The sequence below is a fragment of the Tupaia chinensis genome, unplaced genomic scaffold (genome assembly GCF_000334495.1).
Source record: "Tupaia chinensis unplaced genomic scaffold, TupChi_1.0 Scaffold000455_1, whole genome shotgun sequence".
In the NCBI taxonomy this organism is placed as follows: Eukaryota; Metazoa; Chordata; class Mammalia; order Scandentia; family Tupaiidae; genus Tupaia; species Tupaia belangeri.
In genome coordinates, this window is record NW_006159963.1 from 482,463 (window position 1) to 493,398 (window position 10,936).

At 41.1% G+C, this 10,936-nt stretch overlaps 1 protein-coding gene across 2 annotated transcripts in view; it reads right to left on the reverse strand.

The window, feature by feature from the left end:
* FBXW2 (F-box and WD repeat domain containing 2) overlaps positions 1-10,930 on the reverse strand; it is a 37,429-nt gene extending 26,499 nt beyond the window's left edge. For both annotated transcript variants that reach the window (XM_006155485.3, XM_027774566.1), the window contains exons 1-2: positions 10,854-10,930; positions 3,982-4,491 (exon numbers count right to left, since the gene is read on the reverse strand). In XM_006155485.3, coding sequence (XP_006155547.1) covers positions 3,982-4,471 — 490 coding nt within the window. In that variant the 5' untranslated portion in view covers positions 4,472-4,491; positions 10,854-10,930. The remainder of the gene's footprint in view (positions 1-3,981; positions 4,492-10,853) is intronic.
* Between the last annotated feature and the right edge of the window lie 6 nt (positions 10,931-10,936).

Here is a 10,936-nt window from a genome sequence, read left to right on the forward strand (position 1 = left end):
CTTGATGAATTTAATCAAAGGAAAGCAACATAACATACAGAATCACTTAAGAGAATAATCTGGAGACCAGCAGATGATGTAATGGTTACATCGCTGGATTCCCACAGTCAACTGTGATTTAAGACCTGCACCTGGCGACTTCAAACTCACACTGTGTGTGTGTGTGTATGCTCAAAATCCCAAGAGGAGAATAGAGGAGAAGGAACTGCAGTATGGTCATCCCCCGGAGGGTGATTTCTCACTTTCTGTCTATCTGTCTCTCTGTGTGTCTTGAGTGCATGCACCCTACAGCAAAAAAACTCTTAGAAAAAAAAAAAAAAGTGAATAATCTGTTTATGTGCTACAGAACATGTGCACTAGCCAGAGAGAGAAGAGAAAACAACCCCCATGGAACATGATCACACCACAATCCCTTCACCTTCAACTCTCCCTCCTTTTGGGATTTTGGATGGACACACACACACACACACACACACACACACGGCATGTTTCTCAAGCCCCTGAGTCTAGGACTTGAACCATGCAACTGGCCATGTGGGTACAATCGCCTAAACTACCAGGCCATGGAGCTGGCCCGAAAATAATCTTAAAACGCAGGGTTGGATGTACTTATTATACTTATTAACTTTCCAGATAGTTTGATAATTCAAGGACTATTTCCCATTTATTACAGATCCCCAGTAAACTGAGGTTTTTTGTTTTTTTTTTTCATTACTCACAGTAGAGCAGTACACACGTGCACTAGAAAAAAGGGAAAGAGAGACAAGGAAAAAGAGACAGGAGCACCCTCCAGAGTCTGGTCACATGGCCATCCTTATCCTCCAGTCCTCCAGCTCATCAAATCTTAGGCACCTGCACATATCCCCTGCATGTTTCAGGCTGACTGGGCTAGGAATTCAAACTGTAGTCACCATGAAGGATCTGGCTTCTTCTGAGCAGTATTATCTCCGGGCCATGTAGCCAGTCAGCCCAATTAAGGTTTTATTGAATTTCAAAGTGAAGTTTGATAAGAGAAGGGGGAAATAAAAGCTAGAAGTAGTTGTGAAAACATTGAGTCAACCATCAGTATTCACCTAAGTGGAGAAGAGTTCTGAGTTCCAAGGTGTATCTTAATTTTTAAAAAATGCCTGCCATAGATCATGAGGCAAAAAAGGACATGGAAAAGGCATTGCCCCAACTGGGAAAGTACCTCAAAGTATAGAAGAATCAATGATGTCCCAGTTATCAGGCTTATAAAAAGCATGAAGAAAATCCAGGAAGACAAACCAACCAAACCTTAAAATGCAATAAATCAGTGTTTATTTTATAAAACTGACAAAGTGCCTTGTATTTCAGAGACTATTTCACCATATGGGAAAATGTATATCCTCAAATTATAAACAAATGCAATTTCAAAACTATCCTGAAAAATAATGTATCTCTGTAACTATTTAAATGTTACTATTTAAATCTGAAAATTGAGTCTCATGAGAATTTGTAGAAGAAAGCTATTTTTTAAAAGATTTATTAATTTTTAATTTTATTTATTATCATTACTCTTCAATTTTGACCAGAGAGAGACAGAGAGAAAGGAAGAGTGAGAAAGTAAGCTGCCAGGTCCAGGACTCGAACCATGATCAGCCATGTGGGAGTCCACCGCCTCAACCACCACATTACCTGTAGGCCCTGAAGCAAGTTATTTAAGACTGCTGTGGGCATGGCACCAATTCGGGCTATCTGGAAAGGACGCTGAGAGCAGCTATAAAATCATTTGTACTTCTGGATCTGACTATTCGACTTCTAGGCTTTTGCCCCATATATTAATAAATAATAAAGGGAAAAGAAAGTAATGTAAACGAAGATACTCACAAGAATAGAAACAATCTGGTTATGTACTAATATGGAAACTGCTAAATGATGATGATATACTTACACAAAGGGAACGATTCATACTTATTAAAATCACAACTATGGGACTAACAGATGACATAATGGTTACTGCTGGACTCCCACTTAGTTGACCACAGTTTGAGTCCCAGACCTGGCAGCCTGAAACTCACACCAGTCACATATGCATGCGTGTCCAAAATCCTGAGAGGAAAACGGAGGAGAAGGAATTGTAGCATGGCCATCTCCCCTGGGGGGGTGATTTCTTGCTTTCTCTCTCAAACCACAGTTGACCACTTGAGAGTCCAGCAATGCAACCACTATGCCATCTGCTGGTCTCAACACCTAGTGTGATTTTCAAGTGATCAGATCCAGGACTTGAATCGGAATCAGCCATGTGGGAGTTCAGCACCTTAAAAACCACACTATCTGCTGGCCCCCACAGATGGATTTCTATTGTTGTTTTTGAGAGAGATTTTTGCTGTAGGGTGCGTGTGTTTGCCAGAGAGACAGAAAGCAAGACAAATCACCCCCCGGGGGGATGGCCATGCCACAATCCCTTCTCCTCCATTTTCTTCTCAGGATTTTGGGCACACACACACACGCACCTGGCATGAGTTTAAGCCACCAGGTCTGGGACTCGAACCGTGGTCAGCTACATGGGAGTCCAAAGACGTAACCATTATGCCATTTGCTGGTCCTGGATAGTTGGATATTTTTAAAGTAGGCAGTTAGGTAACTTCATGCAGTATGTATAACTGTTAGCATTTAAAATTATATGTGATCTTCCACTTATGGGTTTGTGTTTCTACAAGTAATTATAATCAGTGCCCAAGTTATAGGCAATACATTTTGGCAGGCAGTGAAAATCATTTTTAGCCTATGATTTTAGAATAGCTTATCAATATTCTTATCAAAGATTCTGATGCCTATTTGGTACCCGGTATATAATATTTAGAGATAGTTGATGTCCTTTTCCCATCCAGAGTATTTTCTAATAAACATTTGTAGTTTGCCAAAACTACATAATTATCTTTTTATTTCTACTACAGGGCGCAGGTGCTCACAGGGTTGTGGGGTGGGAGAGAGAAAATAAGAAAGCATGCCCCAGGGAGAAAGACTACACTGCAATCCCTTTTCTATTCTTCTCTGGAATTTTGGGTGCATGTGCACAGGCACCTGGCCTGTTTTTCAAGTCACCATGCCCGGGCCTTAAACTGTGCAGTTGGCCATGTAGGATCCAGCCACCTTAACATCGTGCCACTAGCTGGCCATATAATTGTCATTTTTTTCATTAATTAATTAATTTTAAGAGAGATTTTTGCTATAGGGCATGTGTGCTTGCCACCAGGCCCAGGACTCAAACCATGGTCAGTCATGTGGGAGTCCAGTGCCTTCACCATGTCACCTGACCCTGATCTTTCCTATATTTTACAGACAAGGAAACAAACCCAGAGAAGTTAAGTAATTCATCCAAAATGACCTAACTGCCCACTAAGACTAGAGACCCAAAATACACTGTTTTTTGCCAAAATCATTGCTGATAGGGGGAAAAATGAACAACTGAGAGGACTATATACGGAAGAAAAAAGTGTTGGAAAAAGTAATATACACTTTCTGAACCATACTATGTTTTTAAAAACAACTGAAGCTTTTTTTTTTTTTGGAGAGATTTTTCACTGTAGGGCACGTGCGCTCGCCAGACAGACAGAGAGAGACATAGAGACAGAAAGCGAGAAATCACCCCCCAGGGGGGATGGTCACGCCGCAATCCCTTCTCCTCCATTCTCCTCTCAGGCTCTTGGGCACGCAAGTACATGCACTCGGCATGAGTTTAAGCCACCGGGTTCAGGACTGGAACCACGGTGGGCTACATGGGTGTCCAGCGACATAGCCATTACATCAACTGCTGGTCCCGTCATGAAACTTCATAAAAATGATTTTCTTCTCTTAAGAAAAAAAAGAGGATCGTGGGAGGGAGCATGTACTTGGGGATCAGAGAAACAATGCTGTTACAGGTATCTCATATAATCAACACTTGTATGGTTGGTTGTTTTTATGAGTATACACTAAGACATGCAAATGAAATAAAACGAGAATTCTGAGGTCTCTTACCTGTACAGAGAAGTCCATCTTTGTAGTAAAGTGCATACACTCTGGCACTGTGTCCAATTAAAGATGAGGTCTCAAAGGCTTCATGGTCCTCCAATTGCTTCATTCTCAAAATAGCCTTCAAATAAACCTTCTTCCAGTGCAAAGCGTCCTGAACAGAATCATCTATCTGCCAGCCCAAATTTTTACATGCAGTCTGCCACACCTCTGTACAGGCACTTATCACCTTATTCCACTGTTTAGAGACGAGGCAGCATGTGAGTAAAGTCTGAGGATCGAGCCATTTTAACAAATAAAAACTGAGCTCCAGGGGAAGGAGTTTGAGGAAGTCCCGCTTGAGGAGAGTCTCCAGGTTATTGGAGAGATGCCTGAGCTGGACTGCCCCACTCAGACTAATCAGGTGATCCAGAGTTTCATTTTTCTGCAAGTCCGTCAGAGAAAGAAATGTAACAGAAATGTTATCAAGCCATGTCTCAAAGTCCTTTCTCTCCATAAGGTTATGGAAAAATTTACCTGTGGCACATCAAAATATTGTATTAGTTCTGCTCAAAAAGACCGTTCAAGTAAGACTGCTAATAAATGAAGTATTAAAAATTAGTGTCAAAACTTGGCATTACAATTTTATGCTTAGTTACTACAACTTCACAGTTAATACATTATATTGATTTGAAAATGTCCATGCACACTGAAGAAAATACATCTGAGAACATACTTTTACAAATCATGATGTTTGAAACATAAGTCAGTTCCTTTTGAAGTCTAGCACATGCTACATGCATCTTCACAGTAAAGCATTTACAAAGTATTCATTTATTACCAAACAGTGTATATTATAATATACCTCCACAACAAAACCATTATAAAACAACAGTGTCTCCTTATTAATTCCTCAGTATGCCCTATTTGGGCACCAAAATCATAAAATTAAACACCAGGATGTAACAACCAGAAAGCAAGTCTTCAGAGCAATAACCCAGGGTGTTAATTTCAAGTTAGGCATAACTTCATCTGTTACCAAAGTCACAAAGCTGACTACTTTCTTTTGCAATAAATGTTTAGGCAAAAAGGGTTGGGGAAAGGAAAACAAGCAGATGTAGTAAGTTATGTGCCTCAAGTATTCTGGTTCCTCCACCTTCTTAATGGCACTGCCTGTTAGAACATGAACTACCAAAAGTAATTTGGTCATAAGCTTCATATGAGCTAGAGACGACATTTTAACAATGTGCCCCAGAGAGCCTGTAAGCCTGAATTAATAAGGCAAATTTAAAAAAAATAAATAAGGCAAATTAATAATCTTAATGATTACAAAACAAAAAAAAAAAAAAAGATATCAAAACAGGCATCTGCATCTTCACTTCGCAGATAGAAAAACTCCAGCTCAGAGATTAAATGATTTGCCCACAGTCACAGAGATATTAAAGTGCCTGTCACTCGCCCTCTCTATGAAGTCAGTGACAACCAGCAGAACTACAATCAAGTGATAAGATCTGGGGTATTGTGTCTCTCTGATTATACCATTTTCTCCTTTAGGAAAATGACAAATTGCTCTAGGAATAATTGGGCAAAAAAATGTTAAAGCATCCAACATTAGTGTCAACAGGTATCAACTCACTCTTAACAACAGGGACTAAACTAACAGAGAACAACAACAAAAAAAAGCAGTAAAAACCATCTTTCCCAAGATGGGCCATGTATTGACAGATGTTAATTAATGCTAGGTGACAGGTAAATAGTGTTTTTTTATTCTCTTTATTTTCATACATTTAAGCATTTCCATGATTTAAAAATCACTTTCACTCCAATTCGGTTACTTGCTTTCTCACAAGAATGTTACTCTTATATTAAAAACTACGTCCAAATTACTGCGGGAAAAAGAAGGAATAAATTTACCTCCAGACATGTCACCTAGATCAGATCTACACAAAAAGCCAGATCTCACCTTCCAACTTGGTTAATGTACGGTAAATACAGCCACATGCTACATACAACTTTTGGTCAATGACAGACTACATATATGACAGTGGCTCCATAGGATCAAATTATAAAAGGCTATCCCTAGGCATGTAGTAGGTTATACCAGCTAGGCTTGTGCAATACACTATAATGTTTGCAGAAGAAGGAAATCAAGGTCCATCAGGTGATGTGGTGGTTAAGGTGGCTGGATCCCACAGGGCTTACTACACAGTTCAACCTGGAGGCTTGAAAAACACACCAGGCAAGGAAGGGTGCACGCTTGCCCAAAATTCCAAGAAGAGAATGGAGGAGAAGGAACTACAGTGTGGTAATCCCCTGGGGGGTGTGCTTTCTCACTTTTCCTCTCTCTCTCCAGCTAGCACATATGCCCTACAGAACATTAAACAAAAAAGAACAAAATTGCCTAACTACGCATTTCTCAGAACATGCTTTGATTGTTAAGCGACGCATGACTACAAAGTGGCATAGTGGTTAAGGTGCTGGACACTCCACAGAGCCAACTGCGATTCGAGTCCCGGATCTGGTGGCTTCCTTTCTTACTTTCCTTCTCTCTTTCCTCCTCTGTGTCTCTCTCTGGTCAAATTAAAATAAATGAGTGAATAAATAAAATAAATAATTATTAAAAAAAAAACAAAACTCTAAGTTGCCAATATCAAATCTGGTCTGAATGTTTTCAGACAAAAGTAGTCTGATTTATCTATCAGTAGAAGCAATCCAATCTTTTAATCACATCATCTGCTGTTTAACAGTTTTTGTTGCAGGAATTATGACTGGATTTCAAAATAATGCTCTTAAAGCTGAAGAGTTTGGCTAGAGAGAGGACTCATTAATTTATATTAAGGATTTACTAGGTTGCCACATAATTAGTTTGCTAAAAGTTTTACCAACACATTACAAAATAATAAGCCCCCTCCTTCCTCTGAATCCTAACAGTTTTCTGTATTTCTGAAAAATTTCTACCTAAAAAAAAAAATTATCCACAAGACAAAATAACCTTTTTTTTGGTGGGCTAATTAACACTAAAAAGTCAAAGCACACACCAAGGGATGGCGTAATAGTTAAGCCGCTAGACTCCCACATAGTCAACCGTGGTTTGAGAACCGTCGCCGGTGGCTTAAAACTCACGCCAGGCATGTGTGTGTGTGTGTGTGTGTGTGCGCCCAAAATCTCAAAAGGAGAATGGAGAAGAAAGGATTGTAGCATGGCCAACCCCTGGGGGCAGGGGGGAGGTGGGGAGGTGACTTCTTGACTTCTGTCTGTCTGTCTCTCCGGCAAGTGCACGTGCCCTATAATAAAAATCTCTCTTAAAACACACACACACACCCCTGCTTTGAAGTTAATGTTTACAGTGAAATGTATAGGCAGTTTTCTTATTATTCTACACACAAACATAGGAGCACATACACTATGACATACACCTCTGGGTAGAGAAATGCTTTATTTATGTGAGCCGAACTGCTATTTAAATGACCCAAAGGCAGAGTTAAAGTAGCCAGTAAAACATGACCAAGGAGGAGACCAGCAGACGGTGTCATAGTTATAGCTCTAGAGCCCCACGTAGTTGACCATGGTTCAAATCCTGGACACAGTAGCTTAAAACTCACATTGGGCACATGTGTGTGCATGCCCAAAATCTCGAGAGGACAATGGAGGAGAAGGGACTGTGGCATGGCCATTGCCTCTGGGGGAGTTATTTCTCACTGTCTCTGTTTCTCTCTGGTGAGTGCACACACCCCATAGCAAAAATCTCTCTCACACACACACACAAAACAAAATAAAACAAAAACAAAAACATGATCAAGGTCCTATCATTTGTAAATCTCTAAAAGATGCCCTATAACACGCCAAATTAATATGCCCATGACACCACCAATGGTTATGGGACCAGTTTTCCAGTGTCCACCTTTATGGAGTCCAGTCATTTCTGAGGATTTATATATTCCAACTCCCAGTGAGAATTTTTCCCCCAACTCTTAGAGACTGCCCTTTAAGTTGTTCAACCTCTTATAGGAGACTTTCTTCCAGCTCTTCATCTGACTTTTATGACAAAGATTTTTTAAAATAATAAAGCAAGTTCTGTTAACTCTGTAGAACACACTATCTGAAAACACCATTTATCTTTCTGAAAGAATTTATCTATTTAGAGGCAGCTTTTTTTAAGATTTATTTTATTTAGCTTTATCCATTTTTATTTATTTATTTTTAAAAATCTGACCAGAGAAGGACAGAGTAAGAGAGAGGGAAAGTGATAAAGTAGGTCGCCAGGTCTGGGACTCGAACCGTGTTCGGCCATGTGGGAGCCCAGCACCCTCAAGCACCAAGCCACCTGCCGGTCCTGAGACAGCTTTCTTAACAACACAGGTCTAAGCTGAATTCTTTGAAAGAGGCTCTTAGAACATCATGTACTGGTTGCACAAGATCCCCAGGGAGAAACTTCAGAAAGAATTATTTCAATTCAACATGAAGAGGCACTTTTAAATCATCAGAGCTTTCCAATAATGGAATAGTGCCTCCAGAGTGATGCGCTTCCCATGACTGTTAACAGTAAGGGACAGTTAGACACAGAGGCAGAGTAGGAAATAAAAATGCTTTGTGGGGGGAGCAGGTGGTATGCTAGTTAGGATGCTGGACTCCCACATGGTTGACTGCAGTTCGAGTCCCAGATTTGGCAACTTTCTCTCTCTCTCTCCTCCCCCCCCACCCGTCTTCCCCCCCTCAGTGACCTGCTTTCTTTCTTTTAGGCGAGCACATGTGCTTTATAGCAAATTAAATAATAAATAAAATTAAATCATTATTTAAAAAGATACTTTGGAACCAGTCAAATCTATTACTGATTTGGCTGCTTCTTATGTGATCACAGGCATGTTCAATCAACTTTTTTATTAGTAGTATTTTAAAATTTTGCTATAGGGCACATGTGCTTGAGAGAGGGAGGGAGGGAGGGAGGGAGAGAGGGGGAGAGGGGGAGAGAGAGAGAGAGAGAAGGAGAGAGAGCGAGCGAGCGAGCAGCTAGGTCCAGGACTTAAAACAGTGGGAGTCCAGTGCCTCAACCACTACACCACCTGCTGGTCTCTCAATGAACTTCTACGTTTCAGTTAGTCATCTGTGAAGGGGAAGTGTCATGCAACTTGAGAATCAGAAAAAAAGGGTATCTGGTACATTCAAGGCTAACTCAAATGGCACTTCCTTAGTTTTATTACTATAGATACCTGACAGGAAAGCTTTCGGTGGCCCTCAGTTGGAACAGATAACTACTAACATCCTTTTCACCCCTGTGATCAGAGTTTCTCTTAAAGATATCTGGAAAAAAAACCTCAAGGACTTGAACTTACTAGGGGTTTAATTTTACAATTAAGGGCAGTTAATGACTTGGGGCTAGAATTTCTCACTAGGTGCCCTTTTTTCCTCTATCCCACATCCGTTGCTGTCTTGCCCTTTTCCCCTATCCTAGACTAAACATAAACTGGCTACCCCCTCCCCCAATATTAACAATCACAGAGCTCTGAGGAAATAGCTGGTGGGATGAAAAGTCTCCTAATTTGGGAGACTGAAGTCTGGATTTGGTTTCTGGTTCTGCCATTAACTCCCTAGGTTCCTTTAGGCATCTCTCATGTTTATATTGGTTTTAAAGACTAAATTACTACTCATAAACATTACCTTTTATGAAAGCCTCCTATGTATACTACTTTTAAAGGCTAAATTACTACTCATAATCAACTTCATGGAAAGGTTATCAGTATACTGCCGATACCTTAACTAATCAATGGAGGAATTTATGGTCCAAGAAGTGGCTTTCCCAGAGTTGCACAGGAAGTGGCAGGCTCAACATCTTACCCAGTCTCCACCCTTCCAAAACAAAACAAAAAACCAAAACTTGGCACCACTAGGAGTTGTGTGTTTTCTCCTCCTTACTCCACCAGGACCCAGTCTAATCAAGACTGAAAGCAAGATCTGTTTCTTGCAGTTGTGGTTGTGAAGGAGGTCGTGTCTTTTCTTATCACGCTTAATGGTGTACAGAGGGTGTGGACATTTACATATGTCTCTAACCTTACATAAATTATACTTTGAATATTCAAGAAACTGACCACACTGGTTGCCTCTTAGAGAGAACTGAGGAGTAAGAGGACTTCCTTTTTCATTGTACAACTGTTTTTTAAAGAATCATTTCATTTCAATTTAATTATTATTTTAATTTGACCAGAGACAGAGAGGGAAAGTGAAAAAGCAAACCGCCAGGTCTGGGACTGTAACCACCACGCCACCTACCAGTTCCAACTGTACAACTTTTTACACTGAAAACTGTCTCTGTGTGTGAATACCCTAACTGTTTAAATATTGCATTGGTTTTTAAAAGCTTCGAAGGAATACAAGTGGTGCTTATAAAATATTGGCTCTGCAACTCCACTTGTTGCTGGGTACCTGAGACAACTCATTCAAGCCCAGTTCCTCACTGGTGAAATGTAACCGCGAGCGGCATTACCTACGAGTTTTTGTGGGGATTAAACAGGACAACGCACGCAAAGCGTCTAGCACTGCACAATAAATGCCTGCTCTCGCGGTCATTTAGCACGAATACTGTTATCTTCCTTTCCAGCAGCAGCCCACGTACACACCTGTTTCCATGGCAGACCCACAATTATGGCGCAGTCCCCCCACATTAGCACACTGCTTTGTAGTTCACAAACCACCTCTCCAGACTTCATCAGCTTTCTAAGTCGGGGTAGCCCTGGGACTGCATCGTTAACTCATTTCTCAGCTAAGGGAACCCAGGCACAAGAAGGCGGTAACTCCGAGAACCCATTTTCCCATTTCTAGAATGAACTCCCGATCCCTTCAACCCGTTCGTCGCCCCAGGTCACCAGGTCCCCAGCGCCCAGAGCCGTGTTCCGAGCGGCACTGACCTGAGCGAGCGCCCCGGGGCCCGGGACCTCGCGCCGGGCTCACATCGACTAGGCGCGCTCGGGCCGCCAGAACGTCGCAGCGG